Source organism: Pollicipes pollicipes, unplaced genomic scaffold (assembly GCF_011947565.3).
Source record: "Pollicipes pollicipes isolate AB1234 unplaced genomic scaffold, Ppol_2.1 Scaffold_4881;HRSCAF=5763_pilon_pilon_pilon, whole genome shotgun sequence".
Classification (NCBI taxonomy): domain Eukaryota; kingdom Metazoa; phylum Arthropoda; class Thecostraca; order Pollicipedomorpha; family Pollicipedidae; genus Pollicipes; species Pollicipes pollicipes.
In genome coordinates, this window is record NW_023596576.1 from 1,162,628 (window position 1) to 1,174,624 (window position 11,997).

Here is an 11,997-nt window from a genome sequence, read left to right on the forward strand (position 1 = left end):
TGTTAAGTTGCGTTTCATCGGAGGTCAGAGCTGAGAGCTGGTATTAAAACATGACACACACACACACACACACACACACACACACACACACACACACACACACACACACACACACACACACACACACACACACACACACACGCACGCACGCACGCACGCACGCACGCACGCACGCACGCACGCACGCACGCACGCACGCACGCACGCACGCACGCACGCACGCACATATATATATATATATATATATATATATATATATATATATATATATATATATATATATATATATAAACACACTTGGATGGGGGTAATCACAAGCACACACCCACAAGCAAGGTCTTATGTTACTCCTCCTATTTGGGCTGTTGATGCAAGCCATCCAGGTTTTCAAAGGATTTTCTCTCAAGCCGTTCGTACAACTGAACCGGAAATTCCGATGCATTGCCATCGCGGATGTGGCAAGCTCGACCTGACACTCAAACATCAGGATCACGCACATACGGGAAATCGACGCTGAACGACGCGGTTCTCGCTTAGCGCACAGTAATGGCTGATCCTGTGGTTTACCTAACCATCAATATAATATTTCTCCAAAGGTTTTCCAAGGCTATTATGACATCAAGTGTCGTCTTGGCGGTAACACGAGAACAGCCCCAAAGATAATTCATTATGAGCCAAGGTGACCTAGCGTAACCCATTTGATGTGGAAGCCACTAAAGGCCGCCAACTGATGCCGGATAATCCTCCATCACACAGCAGCCGCACAAGGCGTCAAATCTCGACTCCAAAGTACAAATTGACTCCAGATATGATATAAAAACCTGCTTAGTTGATGAAATAGTTTGCCACATGCTGTATTGTATTTTCCTATAGCCTATGTTGTGTTATGTGATAATGTACACGTTTTGAGCAGAAACGACAGAGTAATGTGGTCCCACTAACTCAACCTGGAGGGTGCACGTGCACCTGAAAACGGCTCGATAAAAGTCGCAGATGATATACGTGCTGCCACACCATCATCTGCATTTCTATTCGCACGTTCAGGAGTGACGTCAGCATTGGCATCGTACCAACTCCCGCCTACATTGTGGAACCGAGCGTCGCTACATTACAACCGAGCGGCTAGCGAGCGTGGAGTTAAAACTTATAGGTGCAACTAATGGGGTTTCTGCTAAAATTAGTCCAGAAAACGTCTCGTCCAGCCTGTTTTCTCTACAACCAAACAAGATTAGCATAAGCTAAACAATTCATTAAGCATGCACTAGTCGTGCTAGAATCGCCCCCCGGATCAAATTGCGTGGAAGGCAGGTGAAAGGATCAAACTAGGTGGAAGTCAAGTGAAAGGATCGAACTGCGTGGAAGGCAGGTGAAAGGATCGAACTGCGTGGAAGTCAAGTGAACGGATCAAACTGCGTGGAAGACGGGTGAAACGATCAAACTGCATGGAAGTCAGGTAGCGCGGAATTTTATCACGGACATCGCACGTGGTTTGCAAATTGCCAAGATGTGTACAATCGCACAGCACGCAAGGACACGTTCCACGTAACTTAGAAGCACACGAGTCACGCCCTGCATTCCGTACCATCTGACTTGCCCACCTTCGGATTCTTCCAGCTTTACAACGTGCAGCGTAAACACCCAGCTCATGTTGTCAGAGAGATCTCTTGACCATCAAAAATTCGGTTAAGCCGAGTCAAGACGTAGATCAGTGAGATATCATGGTTCACCTGTTATCGAATACAAAAGTCAACAGTCCGCCAGGACCTTTTCACTGACAGCCCATCCCTTGTGCACCCCGGTTCTGGTAGGCTGACAGGCATCAGACCCAGCTGTGCACCAGCCCGTTGGCCAGTCGCACGGCGGCTCGGTACCTGTTGAGCACGTTGGTGTAGAGTCGACTGTACATGCCCTTGCCGGGTCCGCCGGCGCTGAAGCTGCCGCCGCCGCCCATCAGCGTGCTGAGCACGCAGGTGGCCACGAAGTCGTCACTGTGGTGGGAGCACGACTCGAGGCCGATCACCACGTGCGCTAGCTCAGGCATCGGGGACGGGCCGAGTGAGACGTCCGACAGGTCTTGCTCCTCCTGTCCACATCAGGCCACGTACCGCAAAACATGAACGTTGTCGAGCGCTAACATTTTTATTCCGTCTCTTACCTTTCCCCTACCTCTGAATGAGTAGGCGACAGTGCCCTCCCACCTGAATACGTCAAACATAGGAGAGCTGAAAAGCCCTGGGATGCGATAAGGTCTCAATTTGAACAAAACGCTTAAACACGTACAATGTAACGACAAATGACTAATGCTTTGCAGCCAGCAGTTGTTAATACGATGGCTTCTTGAATGTTTTCTCAACGGAACTGTCATTTTGGGGCTTGATCAAGATAGCAATGCATTTGACAAATAACAACGTTCCAGGCAAAGTACAAGGCAAACTGGAGTGTAGGCGTACGTCTATTCAGAATCCAGATTGACATCAGAAAACAAGTTACTACAAGCTTGTTGAAAAAAATCGTTTTCCTCAAAAAGATACTAATAAAAAGGACATTCAATTTTTTTCGGGGGGGAATTGGCAGCAAAGAAGTTGGCCAATAACCCTTGACTTTGGCTTTTGCAGACCTAAAGATTTGTGCCACGAGTTGCATCTTTAACTGAATAATTATAAACCTAACCCTAAACCATAACCATTTCTTAAAATCGTTAAAACGCTACCGCCGGCTTCGCGTCACTATTAACCAAACATAACAACTTTTGCCAGAGAGGCTCCATGTCAATGTAGACGCCGAAACTTTCTACATATCTAACTGAAACAAGAATCATGATTCAGCGGGTTCAATCCTTTGACTAACGCTCACCAAGACCTGTCCGCCAGTGAACTGGGCGACTGATTTGTCGACACCGATCTTCCCGGGGAGAACGAGGTCCAGGTCCTCCTCCCAGATTGCGGGCGTGTCCACGAAGAACCTGCAACGTCGCAAAATGGTCGCCACGGGGAACAGCACGATTATGGCTGTGTCGATTATGGCTGTAAGACGAATCCCCTTACGCCCACAATGCTCTCCCATCTTGATTTCATGAATGCATTTAGCAGCCCCCTGCGGCTTCCTCAGGGCACCCCAGCGGTGATGCAGGCACTTCGACAAGTGGAGGCCCCTGAGGCCTCCGCTCAGGGGTCTCGCACCGCACCAGCAGCCCGTCTCGAAGGCTTCCCACGTGTCCAAAGGCGCCGCCAGTCCAGTGCACGACAACACGTACTTCTGCGCGGCGTCCACAAGCCTCTGGTGCTCCACGCCGACGCCGGCCACCACCATGCGCTCGGGGGCCAGGTGGTGGCGCAGGTAGGTATACAGCAGGCGACGGCTGATGTTTTCCACGCTGCCCGGCGGGCACGTTTTCGGCAGGCCCAGCGTGTTCTCCCGGTACGCGGCCTGTGCGGGAACGGCAGTGAGGTGACGGAGGTAAATGCAGGCTCTCCTGGGACGTACACTGTGAGGACTTGGTAGAAAAGGGGCAATGACGGAGTTTTCGGATTTGTTCTGCATGTTTTAAGAAGTGTTAGTTGGACGTGCTAAATTTCGCCACTGGACATGTCAAAAAAGTATTACCAACGACCCATAGCAAGAAGCCACACCAAGCGGAGATGGCCTACCAGCCAGAATTCAGTTAAGGGCAGCGCGCACTGGATTGATCACATTTCCTTTGAGTCCAGCAGACAGTGTTATAGGGGTCTTGAACAATAATACAACAGGAAGGCAACGTGGCATGCGTGCAGAGAATGAAGACAGCGAATGAGGCAGACGGCCCTCTTTTGTCAGCGACCAGCAGCACCGGTAGCTTGTGACGCGGTCGAGGTAAGCCCACAGACTGTCACAGACTGTCACAAGAAGACTGTCACAGTAAGACTGTCACAGACAACAGGATATGAGAAAATGCGAGCAGTCGTACAACTGGCAGGGAACGGGACAACACCTAAGCAGAGATTCTTACGGCATGTATCATCTCCATCAGCTGAGCCTCCTTCTGGGGGTTTCTGCCCATGTCCTCCAGCTCGTACCGCACCATCATCCGGGTGGTGTCCATCTGTCGAACCAGAGGCCACCGTTCACATCATCCGCCCAGAGACCACCATTCACATCACCCACCCAGAAACCACCATTCACATCACCCACCCAGAGGCCACCATTCGCATCATCCATCCAGAAACCACCATTCACTATCACCCATCCAGAGGCTACCGTCTACATTCCCCATCCAGGGGCCACCGTCCATAGCACCCATCCAGAGGTCATCGTCCATACCACCCATCCAGAGGCCACCGTTCATACCAATCACCAAGAGACCACCGTTCATACCAATCATCAAGAGACCACCGTTCATACCAATCACCAAGAGGCCACCGTTCATACCAATCACCAAGAGACCACCGTTCATACCAATCATCAAGAGACCACCGTTCATACCAATCATCAAGAGACCACCGTTCATACCAATCATCAAGAGACCACCGTTCATACCAATCATCAAGAGACTGCCGTTCATACCAGTCATCAAAAGATCACCATCCACATCACCCATCCAGACGCAAACGTTCGCATCACGTCCGCTTGAATCTCTCAATGAATCATTCACCGGGAAAACACGACCGACGGATTTACAAACAGACTAACCTCACTGGTACCAGCACGCGAGTTGTGCTGATCTGTTTAGCAGGTAGGTACGCACCATGCCATTTGAATGTCACGGGATCAACTATGGAAAACTGAGCACTGAAGCTCTTGCAGTGTCCTCATAAGGAAGAAGTTGCAGGATAACAGGACTGATGCAGATAGCCACCACCAACATTCCAATAGTATTCATTATTGCCAGAAAAGCATTCATTCTAAACAACAACAAAAAACTAGAAAAGAGGGTGAAGAAAGTGCATGAAACCACAAAAGCAGCCATCTATCAAGGCGCTCGATAAACTAAGGCATTTAACAGCCACCTTGTTCCTACGGTGTGTCGAACGTTCCCAGGGAAGACGTCCCTCTTCATCCCACCATTTCCTGGCGTGGCCCTCCGCAGGGAAGACGTTCCTCCCCATCCTATCATTTCCTTCCGTGACCCTCCACTCGGAAAAGATTTCAGCCAACCTCACAATAATTATTAGCCGTTTTTGGAAAGATTAGCCCACGGCGGCAGAAACTGTATCTATAATGTACCAAGGGTCCGCCAACAGGTGCTAGCAGTGACACGACTGTGGACAGTTTCAGCGTGAGGAGTTCCTTACCACAGAAGCCAGCCGGACAGGTCGTATCTGTCATCTGTGATGCTGTCATTACTGCCACCTGTGAGAAACTGACGCGAGGTCCCGCTCTCGGCCATCGCACATCCCTCAGCATCGTCTCATCGAAAACGCTCAAGAATCCATGCGTCCAGAGCATCTGCTCCAAACGGAGAGAATGATGCGACCAGTGGGCGGAGCCGCACCCGTGTGCCCGCCCTGTCATTGGCTTTGGTGAGGGGGCTCGTGGAAATTGGGGCACTAATACGCAAACCACTTTCGTTGCTGTAATATGCAAACGAGACCTATAGCATCTAGTCCCGAGGGAGCAAAAGGGCAACTGACTTCCCACACCAGCTCAACCACATCGGTCCCTTCAAACTGCTTCACTTTGGACGCTGAAGACTGGAGGATCATCGCCCTGTCGGACGTGACTGCTACGATGCGAGGAGGCCTTCTCACCAAATGCACGCATCAAAAAAACGTACACAAACGTTAACATAAATTACAACGCAAGCCTCCCAAGAAGTACACGAAAGTCAAAAGGTCTCATTAACCACTTGGGTGCCTGAAACTAAGACTAACACACTAAAACAATTGCCATTGCTACTGGCCGTCCCACGACAAAAGATAGAACGGATAAGACCGAGCAATTTGCGCATTTCATGCCCGGATTCAAGCCGCAAAGGTAGGAAGAACTATTCATTTCGGATACACGAGTATGCAACGTGGCAACCGGCCCAAAACGGTCAGCCTGCAATGGCTCGGTTGCACCATGACGTGCAGCACAACCAATCATCTGGCCGGCATGACTGGTACACAAGTGGGAGACGGCCTTATCTGTTGAACTGGCATTGCACTATCTGGGTGGCGAGTTCATAGACACAGAAACAAAACCTGCGTAGGATGTAGTATGTGCCCTTGCAAATCGTTGGAAAGGCACGTATGCAAAAATATCTGAATAAGTAAACGCATTCGCTGACGGCAGTTGCCATTGACACAGTCTCATATCATGCCGTCAGCATAGACAAACCTCGTCCTCCGTGAATAAGGGCCGCAGGATGACATCTGACAGCAGAGATACGACCGCGTTCACATTTTTCGCTTCCGCAGAGGCCGCGTGTATGGAGACATCCCTGGAAAACACACCGTCGTCGGAACAATTATGAAAACATGACAATGTCAAAACAAATCCTGACAACGCCACCCAGCAGTCGTCGGTTGTCGAAGCATCCGTGGAAAGCGATGACAATCGCAGCCCTTCCCGCCTCCATCGCCTGCAGCTTGGTGAGGTCAACCTTGCCTCTCAGCTCGAGGTTCCGGGAGAGGTGGGAGGTCACGGGTCCCGACGCCTCACTACCAGCCAGGAGCCCACTAGGAGGTGGCCGGCGCGACGTCCGACACGTCCCGACAGCTCAACGGTCACCGGAGGTCACCGGAGGTCACCGAATCTTCCGATGTTTCCCCTGTTTACTGAAGCTGTGGTCTGCAGGACAAATCTGTACTCGATTCGTATTCGATAGTTAGTTAGGTGCAATAGTCATGCTTCGCACTGGTGGAACACATTCGTATTACCTATTCCACAAATTCATTATTTGTGTCCCCAATGACAAACATATTTCACCCAAACAACGCTCTCTGCTTCAGGTTGTGTCATACATACCTGGCACATACATGTGTGCATGGACATACACACACACACAGTACAAACCGTTCATGAATACAGGTGAACAGCGAGTTGGCTGAAGGTATCAGCTCGTCTGGTGGCACTAATCGGTCCACCACCATCCGTACCTGGACTGCTGGCAGTCGCATATTCCGCCGAGACGCTCTAACGTCAGCATGATCTCGTTCCGGTCTTTGAAGTTTTTAGTCGCCTGCGCGGTATTCAGCATTTGTCAAAAGCCGCGCAAGGGAGGCAAACCAACAGAGGCGAACAAAAACGCCACGGCTAGGAAAGGGTTTGCAAACAAAGTCTCCTTTATCATGGCAAGAGAAGACAAGCGGCTGCAGATATATCAAGTCCATGTTGGGAGATGTCACAATGGAGTAACCCTTAATGTCAAAACCAGATGAAAACTTCAGTTGAACACAATGCAGGTAACGAAACAGCAAACATTGGATCTGTTGACAACACCGCGAACGACGTGAACGAAGCCTTTAAACAGTGTAATAGTGCGTTTCAAGCTTTTTTAAATTGAATTAATAAGTTGAGGTATCACATTCACATGACATTCACGGCAAACCCCAAAAAACTAGCATCATTCATATTTAGCAAATGAAAAATGAGACGTTTCAAAATAAAGGGCTTATGAAGCGCATTAATAATCTTCTCGACACAAACGCTATCTCGCTAGACCCTTGTCCCTGCACAGGCCGTTTTCGACTGACCCCGAAAGACAGCTTCTCCAGGAAGTGCGAGACGCCGCTGGGATAGGCCACTTCATACCGGGAGCCGGCGTCAGCCACCACTGCCAACCAGCACCGGCACCGTTACACGAGGGCACACGCTAGCCCCTACAAAGGCTCCATCCACATACCACACTAACCACATCATGCACGTTGGACTAAACGATAGATGCGTACCGATACTGCACCGATATGTCACTCAATATCAATTCCGCCAGGTCTATGATTTCGAAACTAGACTAATCGCAAGCAGCTTGGGCAGAACTCTGTCCCTGCCCATCAGAGATCTCGAGGACGGTTAATTCGATTTTGATGTGACACAGGCAATTTGACTGTTGTCAGCATACTATTAATATTTACGAGCCTAAAAACTTAAAAATATAGGAAATTTATTAAGGGGCATAAGATATATCAAGTACGAATTCCTTTTGAATGGTGCCTGTGGTCATACGCATTGCCAGATTTATGAAGAAAAACAAAAACTCAGTTGTGTAAGGCACATGGCATTTTATGTGTTTTCACTCAAACACTACATAAATCATGGTACGTAGTATGACACTTGACATAATCGGTGATTTTAAAAGGTGCTCGTAATGTTTTTTGCAGAAACGTAATATAAATACTACGCCAGGTAATTTGTAAGGCTACATATGCGGTTATGAAGGATTTCCCATTGTCCCATTCCCACCCTTTCAGTACCTAAGCACTTCACTACCAAATATATGATCAATCACATTCACGACACTTATTTTACCATAGAATGAAGATGAAAGCTTGCCACACGCCTTAAGGCCTTGCGCAACGCAAATGCCACCAAAGACGGACTTGGAGCTGCCCACAGGTTACCATTAAAAATAAACGTTGGAAATTTCAACATTGTCATTTACCTGCATAACTTTTTTAAAAACTTGTATTGGTATTTATTTACATGCCATATATTTGATAAGATCAAAAATTTGTGGCGCTTTGGTGAACGGTTTGGAGGCGACAGTTGCTAGCTTTTCTCCACACAAAAATGTATGATGTGCGGCTTGTTTGTGTACTTCTCACTTTTAGAAGTAGCAGGATACGTCCGTCACGATAGCTCAAGTAGTTAGAGCGTCTGCCTCCCAATCCACCCACCCGTGGTGGGGCGCGTTCGAGTCGCTTCAGGCGCTTGCTATTTGCTCCCGACAGATATGGTCTGTGGCCGATGGCACCGGTCACGCTGAAGATCAGGTGACGCCAGAGGGCAGGATGGACCTGAGCCGAGCATTTCGGCATGTTCAGCTTTTGCCGCCAAATTATGTCGTTGACTTGGAATTGCAAGTTCGGATGGTAGGAGTCAGGGCTAACACAGAACTGCTTAGCACGAGCAGTGGCCCCAGAAATCCACCCATTCAATATTTGGATCAAATATTAAAAAAAAGCACGGACGCACATTGCACGGGACGTTCGCGCGAATGGGCGTCCGCAAGCCCTACTTGAAGCAGGGTCACTGAGATTCTTGATCGAAAGCATTTCGATGCTACCCAGTTGCGTTCAGTGGTTTTCCTGACCGAACGACAAAGCACGGTTGAAAGGAGCCCTTCATGAAAGAATACGGGTAGCACGTGTATCACTGCTTCGGCCCATTCGTCCTGTGGTCGAGAAGCGGCGCCGCGAATCCATGCTCTGAATACGTAGCGGGTTGGGTCTTCAGTAGGCAGCATTGGGTTGCAGTTAGTATGCGGCAGTTTAATTCCTGAAGTTTATGCATTAGGAGCTGTTACATAAGAAAACAAGTAAAATGGACGATTCCGTGTTGCACAGTTTGTTGCTAGGAAGTTGACGCGTTAGAATTGCTTAAATTGCACTCAATGTTACAAGGATAGTTAAGTATAAGTATATATAAAAATAGTAGTACAGTATAAGTATATGTATAAAGTAAAGTATATAGATATAGATAGTATAGTATATCGCGTGGATGTAATGTACGTAGAAGTAGTATCCGGAATTTGTGTTGTTGGCGCGATCTGTGTTGTATCTTTTCTCTGTGCGCCTTTCTCAATACTGGGCGGTAAGAAAGAAGTACGACAAGAAAGCACAAAAATCTGGTCTGACGGCCTACTCTAGGGAACATACTGTAAGCTCAGACGCTTTCAACTGCCATGACTTGTCAGCTCAAAGTATAGCTTGCGCCACGTTTTGTCCGCATGGCGGGATAGTTTTCCGAGAGATGCTCTTGCACGCGTATGACAGCCGCAGCGCTTACGCCGCCGGTCGCCGCGCGCCGTGCCAGCTGGGCCTCCAGGGGTGTGGTGCGGCGGTCTGCCTCACCTCCGACGGTGCAGTGCTGGCCGTGCTTGGGCTCTGAGGCGACGCGCAGGCCGTTGCTGAGCGTGGTGACCTGTGTCTCGGTGGCGCCGAACACGGCCGTCGAGCTGACCGGCATCGGCAAGCCCGGCAGCGGCTCCGACAGCGGGATCTGACTGATGTCAGCCACCGAGCCGCCATCCTCTGGGCCTGAAGAGCTCGCGGCGCGGGACTGGGGCGCCGCCGACACGCGCCGGGCGGCCCGAGCGTGCCTGAAGGTCGAAAACGCGGCAGCCAATGTGACATATGCTGATATTGTATGCCATGCCAAACCATGCTGTTGTGTTCACTGGGGCTTTATGACACACTCAGCCACAAAGGCTACATGGAGTCGCCTACATATCACCCTGGCAGGAATGGCAGGCACCACAGGGAATCAAACCACATGTCTCTGGTTTCCCAAACATGAAACTTAGCTGTTCTAAACATGCTACACTTCTGATGTTTTTTGACAGCAAGAAAGCAAATCTGAAAATGGCCAAAACCAATGGGATAGGGGCAAAAACAAGCAAAAAGGTAGGTCCAATAATCTACTCTGCTTTACACTATTCAATGAAAGTGGCCACCATAGCATGATGGCCTCTTCCCTACTGAGTGAATGATGGGGTTTACTGACAGGCAATTTGCATTGCCTCTGAGTTGGGTGAAGACAACTTTGCCCACTCCATCTTAACATTTTATTTCTTATAACAGCACAGCAACACTGACACTTTTCTCCTGCACTAAGTGATCTCTTCTCAGTATTTTACCTTTTCCGGAATGAACAACTTCTAAAGCATGAGTCACAATATTTACTTTTGACTTCACTTTCAGGCTAAACTAGCACTAAAAATCTAGCACCTGGCAAAAGTTTCATGAAACTAAAAACCATGCTGTGTCATTGCTGGGCCAGCAGCTACAACTTGTTGAGTTCATTAGTCCCAATTTTACTGCATCTCACTGAACTCAGAATAGTAAATCTGCACCTTTAAGCACAACAGCAATTGCCAGTTATTCAATGATTTCTGCATTTTGCAGTGGTCACATCAGGTCAACATCTTGTGAGGCAAAAGGCCAGGATTCAACAAAAAGAATGATCAGTAGCACAAATGTCATGAGATGAGACAGGGATGTCAGTAATGTAGAGGTTAAACAGAACCTTTCTTGTAAGGTTGAGAGGCAGACAATACCATGAAGTTTTAGCAGCAAAATGCACCATGATGCTCCAATCATACACATGACACATTTCTTTATTGTAACAAATGAGTAGATAAAAGCAACAGAGGTGACCCTCAGTATTTTCCAAGTAGACATTTACCTTCGCAACTCTGTGACTCCCGGTCGAATATAGCTAAAATAAGTACTCAGGACATCCAACAGCACCCTGAGAAAAAACTTTGAATGTTGTGTGTATGTGCAGCAGGCTTTTCAGACACCACGACATTCGAAGCCTGCTAGGTGGCCAACCTAGCTTGTCTAGTGTCCACTCACCGGGAAATTCCTCTCCAAACCTGCAGCATGGCTTAATCAATCAGATAACCACCAAAACAATCCCATCCAACCAGGTGGAGGACCAGTAGGTATCCAATAACCGAGCTAACTACGGCTTATGCAATCAAATGCAATGAGAATGCATGTATTCTGAAATTTCGCACGCCGATCACACGCAGAAACTTCGCGCCGGCCTTGTCACCTTCGCGCAACAGACGAAGCAATTAAGGCTTCAGTAAACTGGGTACAAGAGAGGGACTAAATGACTGACAAGATTTGTTAACAAACCCAACATCCGATTCTATGGGATTGATAAACAACCCTTCTTCATTCGAAGCCACTTGGTCGATAACAAGTTTTCCAGCAGCAGATGACTTTTGGCTGGGTAAAATTAGCACAGCATATCTAGAAACGGAGAAGTCCATTTGCAGGCAACCCATGACTCGAGACTAAGGGAATGCTCGTAACAAGAACTCCACCAGCCGGTGCGCCCTAGTCGTCAACTTATCCCCTTCAGAACATG

At 48.5% G+C, this 11,997-nt stretch overlaps 2 protein-coding genes across 2 annotated transcripts in view; one reads left to right on the forward strand and one right to left on the reverse strand.

Moving 5' to 3' along the window:
• The window catches only part of LOC119101704 (mitochondrial-processing peptidase subunit alpha-like), a 6,709-nt gene extending 6,162 nt beyond the window's left edge, over positions 1–547 (forward strand). Inside the window, exon 6 of the mRNA XM_037225121.1 lies at positions 538–547. Within this exon, the coding sequence (XP_037081016.1) occupies positions 538–547 (10 nt within the window). The remainder of the gene's footprint in view (positions 1–537) is intronic.
• Positions 548–1,871: 1,324 nt separating this feature from the next.
• On the reverse strand, positions 1,872–11,661 carry LOC119101783 (mitochondrial-processing peptidase subunit alpha; the record flags this gene model as incomplete). Its single annotated transcript, XM_037225212.1, is given in 9 exon segments — positions 1,872–2,083; positions 2,854–2,962; positions 3,254–3,426; positions 3,986–4,078; positions 6,295–6,397; positions 7,056–7,138; positions 7,653–7,732; positions 9,969–10,216; positions 11,475–11,661. Coding segments are annotated over 9 exon segments (1,130 nt in total), but the record flags the coding sequence as incomplete, so codon positions are not given.
• Positions 11,662–11,997: the final 336 nt, after the last annotated feature.